We start from the raw sequence: 16,245 nt of genomic DNA, 5'->3' as shown, positions 1-16,245 counted from the left end.
GTTCCTGCAACGTGCAGATTAGGTGAACTTAAGGCACAGCCTGATGACTGCCCAGTGGGGTGACCAGGATGCCTCTGTCCATGGCAGGCTTAGCTGGTCCCAGCCAGACTTCCCTGTTGAGCAGGGAGACACTTTTGCCAAGGCTACCACCCCTGCTCCCCACTCACCCATGTCACCCCTCAGTGCCTACTTCCGTCCCCTTCACATCTGCAGCGGACTGGTGCTGTCCCTTCCGATTCCTCTCTCTTATGTAATGTGATCAGTGTGGAAATGCATGCAAGATCATGCGGAGTTTGGATTCTTTCCAAGAAAAGAAATGTCTGACATATACTATACTAGTGGCTGTGAAGTTTCTGACAGGGCCCACCACCAGAGTGTTCTCGGGTCTGAGGTTCCTTGCTGAATCCAGCCTGGCTCTCTGTCTGGGCTAGGCGTGCATTCACATGCGTGCCTTGGTACCCACTTTGCAGAGAGTTCTGATCCATCTTTTTGTGTTTTAGGTCCTCCTACGCGGATATGCTTCATGACAAAGACAGAGTAAGTGTGGAGACCGTTCTCTTCATCGCATGCTGTGAAACTTTCTGGTAGTGGGTTGAAAACTCCCTCTGGAGGCGAGTGTTAAAACAGCACATAGAGGCAGCGCGGGCCCTCGTGGGAAAAGGAGGCAGGAGGCTGCCCGGCATGGACCTGAGTGCAGCCTTGGGTGCAGAAAGTCTAGGCCCTCGGTGGACCTTCCTTATTAGCATTAAATCTATTTACTTCTTTATTTTCAGGCCACACCCAGTGGTGCTCCATATTTACTTTTGGTGGGTTCTGGGGTCCATATGGGATGTTGAGAATCAAACCCAGGTCAGCCCTGTGTGAGACAAACGCTGAACCCACTGTACTATCGCTCCAGCCCCCCAGTATTTCCAGTGACAGATCTACTAGCTGACCTCTATACTGACTGATTTCTACATAAAAATTTTCTAATTACATGATGATGCTTTGTGTAGTCAGCTTGTAATTCTAAAATAAACTCGCTAGATGTCACTGCAGACTACATGATGAAGCCTTTCATTGCAGAATCCCATTTCAGATTTCAGATTTCCTCTCTCCAGTTTTCTTTTCCTGCTTGCTCCTCGGTAGCGGCCTGTGTGCTGGGTCATAGCAGTGGCGAGCAGCGTAGGGTTTCGCAGTCTGCTAGAGTGGCCTTATCCGCACAGGGGAAAAGTTGAGAGGAGAAAGATGCAGGACCAAGCTGAAAAATGAATCGTGTGGGGACATAGTACAGCAGTTAGGGTGCCCGGCCCAGATTTGATTCCTTTCTCCACATGGCCCTCCAAGCCACACTGGGGTGTCCCTGGAGGCCCCCAGCACTGAAGGTCCTGGGCAGCATTGCATCCTCAGGCCCCATGTGACCTGGCGGCAGGGAAGCACTGGTGGGGCCAGCAAAACAGAAAGGACGAAACAAAAACCAGGTCATCCCCTGATCACTCGGGGCAGGAGAGGGAGAGGGTAAATGGTAGGGTTGGTCCTGCTGGCCAGGCCCCCTTCACCCATCCCTGGTTAACTACTCAACTTCTCTCACTTTTGGAGACACTGTGACAATGATCTTGTTTACTTTGGGGGCCATGTCCAGTGGTATTCAGGGAACACTCATGGTAAAACCTGGAAAATCATGTATGGTACCGGGATTGAACCTGGGTTGGCCGTATTTTAGGCAGGTGCCTTAAGTGCTGTGCTGCCACTTTGTCCCCACCTATGTGACTTTTGTTTGGTTTTAGGGTCACAACCAACTGTACCCGGAGTTTACTCCTGGCTCTTGTGTTCAGGGATCCTGGTGGTGCTCAGGAGCCCTGTGGGATCTTAGGGATCGAACCCAGACTGGGCGTGTGAAAGGCAAGCGTCCTGCCTGCTGTACTGTCTCACCCCCAACCATGTGGTTTTTAATAAACACCCAGAAATTGTCTTTTGCTTATGATTTGTTTTACATTGATTTTTTTTTAATTGAAGTAACATTGATTTTTAACATTATATAGACTTCAGGTGTACATCATTTAAAGTAAATATCTCTCTATTATGTTCACCTCTAAAGGTCTTAGTTCTGTTTTACTGAACAATGGGCCCTTTTTGCCTGATTTATCTCCCCCTTCCTGCAATTTGCCTTTTAAGAGGGGTCCATATTTTATGATAGTATCTTCAAAAATGATTAATTAAAAGATGGGTGCCTGGGGCTGGAGCGATAGCACAGCGGGTAGGGCATTGGCCTTACACGCGGCCGACCCGGGTTCAATCCCCGGCATCCCATATGATCCCCCAAGCACCGCCAGGAGTAATTCCTGAGTGCAAAGCCAGGAGTAACCCCTGAGCATTGCTGGGTGTGACCCAAAAAGAAAAAAAAAAAAAGAAAAAAAAGAAAAGATGGGTGGCTAATGTGAGTGCCGTTTAAGGAGAATGCGGGTCCTCTGCTGTTCTGTCGCAGATGCTGCTCATCGGCTTCTCAGGCGATCCGCTCACGGTGGCTCAGAAACAATCCTTTGTTAGTCCAGACAAAGCTTTGAGAGACAGCACCCCCTCCCGCTGGGAGTAGAGAATATGACATGTTCAGTTTCCCAGTTTGACAAACTCCGAAATTGTAAAACTGATTTGAAAAAAATTTTTAGAATTGTAGTTTAAAAGCTCGTAGCTTAAAATGCTATGCCAATCTTTACCTGGGATGTGAATGCATTTGCAAATGAAATCACTGGCTGGTAGGCTGTTGCCTTGCATGAGGTCGACCCGAGTTTGAGCTCCAACAACCCCTTATGATCGCCTGAGACCATCTAGGAGTGATCACTGAACACAGACCTGGGAGCAAGCCTTGAACACCACAGGATATGGTCTCAAAGTCAAGGAGTGAAATTACTCTGTTTGCCATTTTTTCTTTTTTGGGGGGGAGGAGGGGTGTTCCGGTTTGCCAAACCCAGTGATGCATAAGGGTTACTCTTGGCTTTGCACTTAAGAATAACTCAATTACTTCTGATGCTTGGGGGACCACAAGGGATGCTGGGGATCAAACCCAGGTCGAATGTGTGCAAGGCAAACGTTCTATCCACCGTACTGTGGCTCTGACCCCATACGGCTTATTGTAGAGAAGAGCCATCCCTGGGTGTGGCATCTGAGCAGACCTTTGTCAGCTGCATTTCTTGGGGAGCTGCTACTTGTGTCCAGTTCCTTTTGAACTTGGCATTCCACTGAGAGCTAAGAATTTGGTTTCTTTGTAACCCAGGTTCTGCTAATTCATTCTCCTCTCCTTCCATGCTCTTTTAGCAGCATAATCTTTTGCCAAAATCTCTATTCACTTTTTTAATAGACAAGTCTCTTGATCTCTCTGGCCTTTGTTTTCTCATCTGTAAAATGGGGATAACAATAGTACTCCCTTTTAAAGTGTCGTTATCAGGGAAGCACTTACATGTGTAAATTAGTCATCTCCTCATTATTGGAACAGTGCCAACACTGTTCACAGTTGAGCTGGCTGATAACACTGGGTGCTTTTTCTTTCTTGCATAACTTTGTTAATAATTCTCTATAAAAATTAAACATAGGGGCTAGAGCGATAGCATAGCGGGTAGGGCGTTTGCCTTGCATGCGGCCGACCCGGGTTCAAATCCCAGCATCCCATATGGTCCCCTGAGCACTGCTAGGAGTAATTCCTGAGTGCAGAGCCAGGAGTAACCCCTGTGCATCGCCAGGTGTGACCCAAAAAACAAACAAAAAAAATTAAACATAAAGTGATTTTATGAAATTCCACTTTTTAATTTGGTGGTGCTGGGAATCGAACTCAGGGTCTCATAGATGTGAGGCCTGTGTTCTACACAGAGACACATCCTTGCTCCTCATACTTTATTTTCCATGTACAAATTTTTCTTTTTCCCAAATTGTCTGACTTTCCTTTCAGAAGGAAAGGCCAGAGCATCTGCTGTGTGTCAGTTTTATCTGCTTGGAGAAATCTGTGGGATCTCTTTTTGCAGGAAGGCCACTCCCAAGGGTGCCTGGGCAGTAAAACAAAAGATTGGGGTACCCAGACTGTGGAAGCATGAAGGAGTGTTTTGTGGAGCCTTTACCCCCATCTTTGGAGAGCAGCACTTCAGGGACTTGCCCTCCTGTAGCCCTCCGGTGCCCTCGGGCCCCCCACGCCGGCATCTGGTGCTGGGGGCGGTGATATGCAGAGCCTGGGGCAGCCGCGCTCTGCAGGGGGCAGAAGAGCAGGAGTCCGAGAGGGCAGGACTGCCCGACTCAGCCAGTGTGGTTTCTCGGGGTGCCAGGAATGTCTTGGGTCACACCCATTATTGCCATCCCTTGCTGCTGCTTTTTGTCACTGGTGTGATGTGACAGCACCTCTCCTCTTCTCATAGAATATCAAGTATTACCAGGGCATCCGGGCTGCAGTGCGCAGGGTGAAGGACAGAGGGCAGAAGGCCTTGGTTCTCGACATCGGCACGGGCACGGGACTCCTGTCCATGATGGCGGTCACTGCCGGCGCTGACTTCTGCTATGCCATTGAGGTGAGCTGCTCCCTCAGTGTACGTCCGGTGTCTCGTGTCCTGCCTCCGCCCCCACTTCACAGACGGTTCAGGCGGGCTCACTCAGCATGCACAGTACCAATGCCGCCCCCCGCCCACCCTGTCCCCTCTAGATGCTCTGGTTCCCCGCCTTGGCTGCATGTCAGAATCTGGCGGAGCTTTAAAAGAAACGCTGGGGCCTCGTCTCCCGCTGCCCCTGGGAAGGGAATTACACTTCATTATTCTGCCTTGTGGCCTTGGCATTGGGCAGCCCAGACTTGCCATTTGCGCTGGCACACCCTGTGCGCAGCGCCACCTCCCAGAGGCCCCTGCAGAGCCAGCTGTTGTATTGTTTCTTTTTCCCAAATTGTCTGACTTTCCAAAATCTGAGAGTTGGGCAATCTGCCATCACCGTCTTTCAATGAGGCTTTAAACATGCAATAAAGAGTTGGGCATATGCTGTGTTTCTGGTACTGTAAAATAGTACATATCATTGTGGGAATCTGGCAAACACAAAATAAAAGTAAGGTGTTAATGGGAAGTTAATCACTGTGCAGTTTGGGCTGTCTCCTTGCATGCCAGCAAAGCGGAACGGGGTGTATTGACGCATCGCTCGCACAAAGTCTGGGCCTGTGTGACTGAGCTGCAGGGGAGAGGTGGAAGTGGAGGGTTTGGGGAAGCCTGTCAGGGGGGTTTGTACTGGTCTTGAGGAGGGTTTAGCTGGGGTTGGGCAGGGACAGCTCAGGCATGCTGGCGGCAGTGGGGTTGGGCTCAGTCCTGACGAGCCGACGAGCACAGAAACTGTCTCACTTCCTCTAGAGAGTGGGTGCACGTCTGTCCTGGGTCACAGCCAGTTTCCCTCCAGGCTTCCTCCAGCATTCACTGATACTTGCCATCCGTTATAGGGGTGCCCAGCTCCTTGGGATCCCCAACATCCGCTGTGCCTGACGCATAATAGGAATTCTAGGCGGGGAGCCAGAGTCAGTGGGGGCTCCTTCTGGAGTGGTCTTTTCGTGACATGCCTTCAAGAAGAACATTTTTTGGTTCTCCCCCAACCCCCCCTCACCCCAGTGGTGCTCAGGGATCTTTCTTGATGGTGCTCAGGGGGACTGTACGCAGTGCCAGGGATGGAAGCTGGGTTGGTTGCATAAACGGCAAGAGCCCTACATCTGTACTATCACTCTGACTCCAGCCAGGAATAAAATTTTAAGTTAGGCAGATGAAGCCTTCAAACCAAAGCAACCCAGAGAAGTATTTTGCTTGCATGTTTACGAGGAAATGGTATGGTGGTCGCCCCTGTCATTCCAAATTCAGGAATCAGGGCACATGTTCTAACCTTGGGCATTTGGATGTTATTTGAAGTATTGTGGAGGGGGAGGCGGGTGGGGACCCAAAAAAAATAAATAAAGTATTGCTCATTTTCACTTGGGTTTTGTTCTTCATTTCTAGGTTTTCAAGCCTATGGCTGATGCTGCTGTAAAGATTGTAGAGAAAAATGGCTTCAGTGATAAAATTAAGGTTATCAATAAGCATTCCACAGAGGTGACCGTCGGCCCAGGTAGGATCAACACATCCTTTCTTTGCTTGCTTTACTTAGGAGAGCAGAAAAGGTTTATTCCGTTATCTGGAATAAATGTACCAGTATAATTTTGGAATCTTGGGAGGCACTCTTGGTGGTGCACGGGGGACCATGGTGTGGTCGCCCTGAGCACCCAGCGGTGCTCATGAGTTATTCCTGGCATTCAGGAATCACTCCTGCCAGTGCTCAGGGGCCCTATGGGATGCTGGGGACCAAACCTGGGTTGACTGTACAAGCAAGCACGTCACCTGCTCTACTCTCTCTGGCCCCCAGTTGTGTCATTTTGCACCTATTGTCTGGATCCCCGTGGCTTGGACTGTGAGGCTGCGAACTGTTCTCACTAGCTTCTCACCATGCCCTGCACAGGCCTGGCCCATGAGCGAATTCAGTAACACTGGCTCAGTGAATAGTGAATGCCTGGGTCCTTAGCCTCTTGTCAGTGCAACTTTGTTTCCACTCCCTCAACCCCACACTGGAGAAACTTCCTCATTGCCAAGATCGATGGTCTTTCCTGGTGAGTGCGCTTCTGGTGCTTCCACCTGGAAACTCTTCCTGACTTCCATAATTGCTGAGTCTTGGTTCTCCTTTGTGCCTTTTCTCTTCTCAACTGTCTTCCCAGGTTCTGTCCTAAGCTCTTGAGAATGGCATCTCGAGGTTTGTGCCTGTGTGAGAGGTGGCTCGCTCAGTGACGCCTAACTGGGGGACTTCACTAATCATTTAGTGAAGACTCAGGAGGCACCTCAGAGGTAACTGCCCTTCTCAGGCTTCTGCGCCCCTCCTGTCCCCCGCTGCTCAGCGTCCACCGGCAGCATTTGTTGAAATTCACTGGCCTGGAAAGCTTTACGTATTTAGAGTGAATTTCCACAATAAATCATTTCTAGTGACATAATTGGCTGAAAAAACATTCCGGATAGAATTGGCCAGATAGATAGGGTTTGCCAACTGACTGCAGGGAGACGGGCTTCTGTTCCGGCATCTCTTGCGGGGTGCGGGCACTGTTCAGGTCATGGAAGACAGTGTGGACCAGGCGCGCCGGGACTGCTGGGCTCCTGGAGCACGGACCAGTGTGTGTGGGGGGGGTGGGGACAAGGCGTTCCACTGGGGACAGGGCGTTCCACTGGAGCCAGGCATCGTGTCAGAGATAGCCCCGCTCCGGAGGGCCCAGGAGACAGGTTTTCCTAACCACTGATTACCTCTTACTGCCATGGACGTCCATGGAGTGTCCACGGTTTCTCCTCGGCCCTCCTGCCACTGTTGGGCAGATTTCCTTACTCGAACACTCCCCGCTTTCCCCAATGATGCAGCTCATGGTCAGAACCAAGGGGCGAAGGCTAGAAAGTGGGGTGCAGGTCTGGGTCTCTGTGACCCAAGGGCCAAGCTCTGTCTTCAGTCTTTGAATCCTTTGAATGTCTCCCCGAGACTTGTGTGTAGGGAAGAAGAGTGGGTGCTGTCAGATTGCAACTCATGGCCCATTAGGAGTGTTTACAGTTTGTTCTTTATGATGAATTGCCCCTTCCAAGTCAATTTTGTCTCTTGGCTCATTAAAAATTGTGATTATAGAAGTAACATTATAATACAGTTATAGAAGCTTAGAAAATAGATGCTCCGCCATCCCATTATTCTAAGACAACTGTCTTTTGGGGCATTATTTGAAAGCCAGAAGTGAACTTAATTAAGGAGAATTGCAGGGAGGGAACGGTGGATTCTGAGTCCCAGATTGGGTCTCCTTGGGTATCAGTGCAGTTGGCCGGACTCCCGGGCATGGCAGACCACCAGACTGTCTCTCTCTCATTTTACCTTTTATGTTGTCTCTTGCTTTGAATTTTATCTTTTTCTGCAGCACCAACGTATCTGAAGGATTAGTATACAGTTTTGCTTTTTAACTAGTTTTTGCTAATTTAATAGTTAACAGTTTAGTCATTAATTTCTCTCCAGTTGCTAATAAAAATAAAAAATTTGTAACTAGAAAGTAACGCAAAGGACTAGAGCATATGCTTTGCATGTGGGAGACCCAGCTTTGATTCCCAGCACCGCGTGGTCCCCCGGCACCACTGGGAATGACCCCTAAACACCGAGCCAGGAGTAGTTCCTGAGCACTGTTAGTTGTGTCCACGAAAGAAAACAAACATAAATAGAAGAATGGAAAATACTCTGTATATGTGATTACTATCTTTTCTGGTTTCAAGTGTTTATGTATGTTTTAGTCTGTTTTTTATTTCCGGGAGGGGAAGGTATTTATGCTCTTCTTGATAGTCTTCTATGTCCCTTGCAAAATTAAGCATACAAGAAAGGCTATAGGAGTAATATAATGATCTTCCTTATGGTCCCTTAACCAAGGGACTAATGCCAATTGTTAATATATCTGCCAATTATTTTATATGTATCAGAATGGATCTATATCCATATATGTATTTATAAATATATGTATATAAAATATAAAGTATATTTTTTTCCGAGCCATGGGAAGTTGACAACTTTATGACATATTTCTCTATATTTCAGCTTATATATTTTCAGTTTAATGACCAAGTAGCTTGTTTTTCTCCTGGCTACATGCTCTAAGCCTTTCTCTCACCTGTTGCTTACCTCTGACACAGGCTCTTATGTTCTTCAGGTGGTGACCTGCCCTGCCGCGCCAACATCCTGGTCACGGAGCTCTTCGACACGGAGCTGATCGGGGAGGGTGCGCTGCCTTCCTACGAGCACGCACACAGGCACCTCGTGCAGGTGGGCACCGGGCCTGCAGGGCCCTTAGCCGGCTCAGCCCAGTTTACATGGATGCCCCCGTTCTTCATGACCTGGGACCCCTGTATCTCCACTTACCCCGAACATCCCTCCAGTCCTGCAAGGCCAGTTTCCTCCTGAGCTGGGCTTTGGTGGGGCGAGTGGAAAGGCCGGCCATGCTGTCCAGGTGCGGTTACAGTTCGGGTGCCCCTGAGGGTGAGGTGCGGACTTGCCACGCCCAGGCAGCTCTTGTATTATTTTTTTACTTTTTTTATTATAAATTATTGTTTATTATTTGCTTATAATAAGTTACTTATTTACTATGGTGATTTACCACGTTGTTCATCATACAGTTGTTTTAAGCTTCCAGTGTTCCATGACCAGTGTGACCTTCCCCCACCAATGTCCCCAGTTTCCCACCCACCCCAGTCTGCCCCCTTGCAGGCACAAAGAAGCGTACTTCATACTGTTTGTTACAGCACGCAGGCAAATGGAATTATCAAAACTTAGACCAGTAAGAGTCAGTGTGTGGTAATCGTCCTGTCTCGAAGTGATGTTTCTGAGTCATAGTCTAAGGATCTGCCGCGCTGGTTAGTGCTGGTGGAGCCTTCCTTGCTGTTGGTTAGACTAACGGGGGTCTTCTATGCAGCTTTCCTGGCAGATTAGCCTTTTCACTTCTAACTCACACTAGTCAGCAGGGGTGAGGCCTGGATGGCCTGAGAGAAGGAACAAACACTCAGGTTAGGGCCGGCAGAGGAGCCCTGGGTCAGGAAGGAGGTGAGAGTGTGTAAGGCAGAGAACCTGTGTGATATGTTGATGAGGTCACCCGCTGTGGGGAGTAAAGCCAGAGGGCAGGTGCCTTGAATGCCAACCCTTCTAGGTGAAGGAGCCTGGGTTGTGACAGTCCAGCAGGGCTTTAAGGGAGAAATACGATAGGAATGCAACTTGGAAGCACTGGTCTTGCTTTTTTTAAAAAAAAAAAAAGGATTTTATTTTACTTATTTTTTTTTTAGTTTTGGGGGCCATATCTGTCTGTGCTCAGGACTTACTCCTGGTGGTGCTCAGGGGTCCAGATACTCCTGGTAATGCTCAAGGGACCATATGGGGACCACATGTCACACTGGGATTGGCTAAGACAAGCACCTGCCTGCTGTACTACCTCTCCAGCCCAAAGAAAGGCCTTGTTTGTTGTTTGGGGCCATACCCAGCAGTGCTCAGGGATTGAACCTAGGTCGGCTGCATGCAAGACTAATGCCCTACATGCTGTCCTATCTCTCTGGCCTCTCCATTCAGTTTTTTTTGTTTGTTTTTGTTTTGTTTTGTTTTTGGGTCATACCCGGCGATGCACAGGGGTTACTCCTAGCTCATGCACTCAGGAATTACTCCTGGCGGTGCTCGGGGGACCATATGGGATGCTGGGATTCGGACCCGGGTCGGCCGCGTGCAAGGCAAACGCCCTACCCGCTGTGCTATCGCTCCAGCCCCTCTCCATTCAGTTTTTGAATGTTCTCTGTTGATGCCACAGCAGTGCTCACAGATATTTTCCCTTTAGGCAGTGTAGACTTAAAACTTTTTTATTTTTCTGTATGTTTTTGGTATTTTTTGGGGGCCTACATCTAGCAGTGCTCCTGGCTCTGCACTCGATCACTCCTGGCAGTGTTTTATTTTTTTTTTTATTTTTATTTTTTTTTGCTTTTTGGGTCACACCCAGCAATGCACAGGGGTTACTCCTGGCTTTTCACTCAGGAATTACTCCTGGTGGTGCTTGGGGGACCATATGGGATGCCGGGGATCGAACTCAGGTCGGCCGCATGCAAGGCAAACGCCCTACCCGCTGTGCTATCACTCCAGCCCCTCCTGGCAGTGTTTTAAAAACAAATGGCATGCTGGGGATAGAACCTGGGTTGTCCACATGCAAGGCAAGCACCCTACCCACTGTACTATCTCTGGCCCCTGGGCAGGAAATTTGAGCTGCTGAGGGCTACTCAGGTAGAGACCAAGAGACCTAGATACACACATGTGGTCAGTGAGGTTAGCGAGGTTAAAGGTCCTTGGGGAGGGGGTGGGGAGGAAATGAGTGGTCCTGAAGGTTAGGTCAGGTAAGGATGGACACTTGCCCACCGGGCTGTGGAATCAGAAGGTTCTGGAGTCTGGGCTAGAGCTGCGCTCGAGGGGAGGGCTGGTGCCAGAATTACTGCAGAGCAGTAAGACTTGGACTCTTTTTTTTTTCCTAGTCAGTGTGGGAGTTTAATGGCATGATGACAATTAAGGTTTATTTTTGAAGTATTTAAGAGTGTCAGGTAGCTGGGAACTTACCTGACAAAAGTCATTGTCGGCGTAGCATATGTTCTTTTTGAAACCTGGTTTCTTTTTTCTCTTTTTTTTCTTTTCCAAGAGTATAGGGCTGAAAGAGTTCACTGTCTCATCCCGCTAAAGTGTTAGTTATTACTCAGCCAGGTAATGTTTAAGGAACAAACTGTTTTGTTCAGGGCTGGAGAGATAGGACAGGGATTAAGGCACTTGCTTGCCTTGCCTGCAGCCGACTCCAACTCAGTCCCCGGCACTGCATGCTGTTCCCCCAGCAAACACCGCCTGGGGTCCCTACCCAGGGAGAGCCTCTGAGCGCCTCGGGTGTGCCCCTGCCCGGAACAGGCGAAGCTGTTTGCATCAGTGGGAATTACTGTAGGTCACATATACAGATAATGGCAAACATGTCTTGCTTTTGTTTTTGAATCCGAACCCAGGATCCTTGTGAGGCAGTGCCACACAAGGCCACCGTCTACGCACAGCTGGTGGAGTCCAGAAAGATGTGGTCATGGAACAAGCTGTTTCCGGTCCACGTGGAGACCAGCCTCGGGAAGCAGGTCATCGTCCCCCCCTTGGAACTCGAGCGGTGTCCGGGTGCCCCCTCTGTCTATGACATTCAGCTGAACCAGGTGTCCCCCGCTGACTTCACGGTCCTCAGCAACGTGCTGCCCATGTTCAGGTACCAGGGAGCCGTCCACAGAGGGTGTCTTGGGACACGCGGTCACCCAGGGTCTTCGGGGGTCCTTGTTGAATGGGACGGACAGCAGCTGAAGGCGGCTGCCTCTGGTGGCAGGCATCCATTGCCTTCCAGTTCTGTGGCTGGCCAAGTCCCCACAGCGGCTTAAGTTCTCGCGTGCGCTTTCGCAGTGTGGACTTCAGCAAGCAAGTCAGTAGCGCCGCAGCCTGCCACAGCAGGCAGTTCCAGCTGCTGGCGTCTGGCCGCGCTCAGGTGGTCCTCTCCTGGTGGGACATCGAAATGGACCCCGAGGGGAAGATCAAGTGCACCATGGCCCCCTTCTGGGCGCACTCAGACCCGGAGGAGCTCCAGGTAAGGGGAAGGAGCTGAGCATGGTTGCTTGTCAGAAAACTGGGGCGCTTTCAGTTGTGGCAAAGTAGCATGTTGAATCTTAGATTCCCAAGAAGCTGGGGAGAAGGGAATGTGTGGAAATCAGCGTCAAAGAGGCGGGCCTTTGCTTTTGGGTGATACCCAGCAATGCTGGGCACTGACCCTCGGGCTCCCGTGCAGAGCGTGCACTCAGTTCTCTGGCCCAGGGAGAGTGTTTTTGTGAAGCTCTATGCCAGAGGAATAGCTTATAGAGTGCATGCACGCTTTGCATACTGGAGGCCTGGGTTCGATCCCAGCATTGCATGGTCCCCAGGCCGACCACTTAGCCCAGAGCTGAGAGTTGCCCCAGAGCTCTGCCAGATGTGTTCCCAAAATGTAACAAAAACAACAAAAATGCAAGGCGCCCTGCAGTGCAATAGATGTCCCAGGTGAGTCCCTAGTCGGCCTGCTACATCGAGAGCAATAGGCACTTCTCTGTCCTGACTCTGCCGAATCCTGGCACCCCACGGGAGCCCCCGGGGTCCTCGGGTCCTACTGAGAGTGGAGACCTCTGTGGCTTGTATGAAGCCTCACTTTCCTGTGGCCTCTGATCCACTTTCTCCAACTTAATAGATGTGAACAGAGGACATGAACCACCACAGAAGCACAGCTGACCCCTTATTGTGTGAAAGTCTCCCAGCCTTGCTCGAGGGGGAAAAGTGAATTCAGACTTCGGGGTGATGCCTGTGTCCACCTGTTAGGACTGAGTAAGGTTCACAGGGCTGGTAGCACACTGCTGGCAGAGAAAAGGCATTGTAGGGACCCAGAGTGCAGCCAGCCTGTGCCACTGTCACACAGGAGGTGACACTCCTTCCAGGCTCTAAAGCCCTGGATGGGTTTTGACATGCATACAGTGATGTGCCTGTCAGGGTGCTCCTGGTGGCCCTGCAGGAACGGAGAAGACTTGTGTGGCCCAGAGGCCCCAGGGAGACTGGCAGAGTCCGTTATCCTGCCTCTGTTTCACGGATTCTGAGCTCTGTGTTCCCACAGGGAACCATCCTCAGGATATATCGTTAAGTAGAGCAGAAACAGACGCAGAGCAGCATGGGGTGTGCCAACACGAGTGTGGCTGAGACAGGGCTCTCGGTGATGTGTGTGCATGAGGATAAACTCGGGAGAATGCATGGAACCTGATGAAAGCTTATTTCTGGGCAGGGAGCTAGAGATTAAAAGTGGACAGGGAGATTATTTTTCATCCTACAACCTTTTATCTTGAATTTCCTCTCAGGTGCATGTCTTTTTTTTTTTTTTTTTTTTTTTTTTTTTTGCTTTTTGGGTCACACCCGGTGATGCACAGGGGTTACTCCTGGCTCATGCACTCTCAGGAATTACTCCTGGCAGTGCTCGGGGGACTATATGGGATTCTGGGAATCGAACCCTGCCCGCTGTGCTATCGATCCAGCCCCTCACGTACACGGCTTCACTACCCTGCTGTGCGCACGCTCAGAGGAAACTGGCTCCCGGCTGGAGAAATGGGACCTTCCCTCCCTCTGGGATTCTCGGCACCATCCAGGCACCTTCCTGTGTTCTCTCTGCCCTCTCCACTTGACTGGGCACTTGCAGGCTTTGGTCTGCTTGCTTGCCTGCTGGATCCAGGTCAGCGTGACCCGGGGAAGGCCATGGCAGAGCAGTGTTGTCTGACTTGTTGTGTGGGCCAGGGATCCGAGACTGCAGGAGTCGCTTGCATTCCTGCTGGGCCTGCTAGGGTGAGTGACATCTAGTGTGTGTGTGTGTGTGTGTGTGTGTGTGTGTGTGTGTGTTAGGGTGAATTTGCCTCTAATCGAATGTGTTTCTGTGTATAAGGGTGAATTTGCCTCTAAGAATGTGCCCAAATATGTGGTACAATAAATGTGTGTATGTGTATTTGAGTGACGTTGCATCTAAGCAATGCCTGAATACATGTGTGTGTATGTGTTGGCTGGCTTATAGGGGTAAGAATTTTCCCACGGGGTCCAGAAAGGCAGTACGGCAGATAGGGTGTTTACCTAGCACGTGGCTGACCCAGGTTCAATCCCCGGCATCCAGTATGATCCCCCTAAGGAGTAATCCCTAAGCATCACCAGCTGTGGCCCAAAAACTAGAAAAAAAAAAAAAAAGAATTGATGTGGCCTTGGGCTGCTTCCTTTCCCTCCCCGGGGAGTGCACTGTTGCACAATTAACATAAGAATAGAATGAAGAATGTTCATTTACTTCTCCCTTGCATATCTGTAAAGTCCTACTGTGTATATTTTCTCCTCATGTGTGGTGGGGACTTGAGCTCTTGCCCAGGTCCCCTCACAGGACACCTGTGTCCATCGTGACTTTTGGCCTGCTGAAATTGGAGGAGTCACTGGTGGCTCTGGCGACTTCTCTGCATCGCTCGGGCCTGAACCTTTCTCAGCCCAGCAAGGTGGCTTGTCAGCAGCTCTTGAGCTTTTGGATCAGGAAGCTGATAAATGGGGACGTGGTGACAGAGCCCCAGGGAACATGCCAGAGTCTGCACAGAGGGATGAATTAGGGGTTTTAAAGAGCTTGTTTTGTTTGCCTGCTTGCTGCCTTTTTCTGACCGCCCCCCCAACGTCCTTGGTTACGTTTTTATTTTCTAGCTTTATGCCCCAGTAGACTCACTCCCCTGCCTTTCAGTTGAGTTCAGGCCAGTGGTGTATGCGGCTGCGCTCGCCGCAACACAGGCCAGGTCCCCGACAGTGGTAGTGACAGAATTAAGCCATGTAGCCAGATTCTTAGGGCCAGTCTCCTTGGCCACAGCAGCCCTGTGGTCTGCGCTGTGGTGGATGTCTGGCCTGGCTTGGGCTCCTCGCTCTGAAGTGCTCTGGCTGCAGAGTTACACTGGCAGTGTACTCTGAGTTAGTTACTCAGAGTTACTCTACAGTGTTGTGCTGACTCTGCTCTGTGTTTCAGTGGCGGGACCACTGGATGCAGTGTGTGTACTTCCTGCCGCAAGAGGAGCCCGTCGTTCAGGGCTCAGCCCTCTGCCTGGTAGCCCATCACGACGACTACTGTGTCTGGTACAGCCTTCAGAGGACCAGGTATGCCCCAAATCTTGTGGGTGGGACCCGGGGTCCGTGGTGGCGGTGCTGATGTAAATGCCCGTGTAGCAGACCCCGTGGTGGGGGCCAAGTGGTCATATTTGTACCTGAACAGAGTGAAATGAGAGCAAACATTTGCAACCCCCCCGGACAGATAGCACAGTGGGAAAGCCACTTGCCATTGCACACAGCTGACCCGGGTTCGAGTCCTGATACCATGTATGGCCCTCTGAGAGCTGCCAGGAGTAACCCCTGAGTGCAGAGCCAGGATGATCACAGCTGGATATGGCTTCCCCTCCCTTCCATGTCCCCACCCCCCAAAAACAGAATCGAGAAGAGTGAGAAGCTTGTGATTACAGCTGCCCAGCTTGAGTACTCGGGACAGACTCAGGAAGCAGCTGTGCGGGAACTCTGGCCTGGCTGCTGGCTTGAGGTCCTGCGTCGTGCCTTATTCCCTCTGAGCAGATAGGGAGCCGCGGTACGAGCCGTGAGGGCCAGCCGTGAGGGCCAGGGCGGAAGCAAGGTCAGAAGCGGGCCACCGTGGGAGAAGGTGGAGAGACCCGCGTCTGGAGCACTGTCGCGGGCAGGCCCAGGGCCGAGCGCTTCTGCTCGTCCCCCCATGACTGTTCCTTTCCTGGCACAGCCCCGCAAAGAACGGGAGAGCCCTGCCAGTGCGCCCCGTGTGTGACTGCCAGGCTCACCTTCTCTGGAACCGGCCTCGCTTCGGAGAGATCAACGATCAGGACAGGACGGACCAGTACGCCCAGGCCCTGAGGACTGTGAGTCCCGGCCCCACACGTGGCTCTGGCGGCCAGCAAGTCCCTCGAGCCCGGCTCATCGCTTGCCTGGGATTTGCTAGTTTTCTGGACTCCCTCACCCCTGGGGCACTAAGGCAGTGGACGGGGAGCCTGTGAGTGGGCGTATTCTCTGCTCTCCTGGCTGTCGCCAGGGCATGCAGTGGCTGTTGGTCCGCTCGTCAGC

The 16,245-nt window shown here is 50.9% G+C and overlaps 1 protein-coding gene across 3 annotated transcripts in view; it reads left to right on the top strand.

Annotated features, from left to right (window-relative positions):
* The window catches only part of PRMT7 (protein arginine methyltransferase 7), a 32,989-nt gene that overhangs the window by 9,330 nt on the left and 7,414 nt on the right, over nucleotides 1-16,245 (top strand). For all 3 annotated transcript variants that reach the window (XM_055145432.1, XM_055145430.1, XM_055145429.1), the window contains exons 3-10: nucleotides 501-537; nucleotides 4,377-4,526; nucleotides 5,973-6,081; nucleotides 8,717-8,829; nucleotides 11,571-11,812; nucleotides 12,001-12,181; nucleotides 15,137-15,264; nucleotides 15,908-16,043. In XM_055145432.1, the coding sequence (XP_055001407.1) occupies nucleotides 501-537; nucleotides 4,377-4,526; nucleotides 5,973-6,081; nucleotides 8,717-8,829; nucleotides 11,571-11,812; nucleotides 12,001-12,181; nucleotides 15,137-15,264; nucleotides 15,908-16,043 (1,096 nt within the window). The remainder of the gene's footprint in view (nucleotides 1-500; nucleotides 538-4,376; nucleotides 4,527-5,972; nucleotides 6,082-8,716; nucleotides 8,830-11,570; nucleotides 11,813-12,000; nucleotides 12,182-15,136; nucleotides 15,265-15,907; nucleotides 16,044-16,245) is intronic.

Source organism: Sorex araneus, chromosome 8, assembly GCF_027595985.1.
Source record: "Sorex araneus isolate mSorAra2 chromosome 8, mSorAra2.pri, whole genome shotgun sequence".
NCBI classification, from domain to species: domain Eukaryota; kingdom Metazoa; phylum Chordata; class Mammalia; order Eulipotyphla; family Soricidae; genus Sorex; species Sorex araneus.
This window is presented reverse-complemented; position numbering and strand designations above follow the sequence as displayed.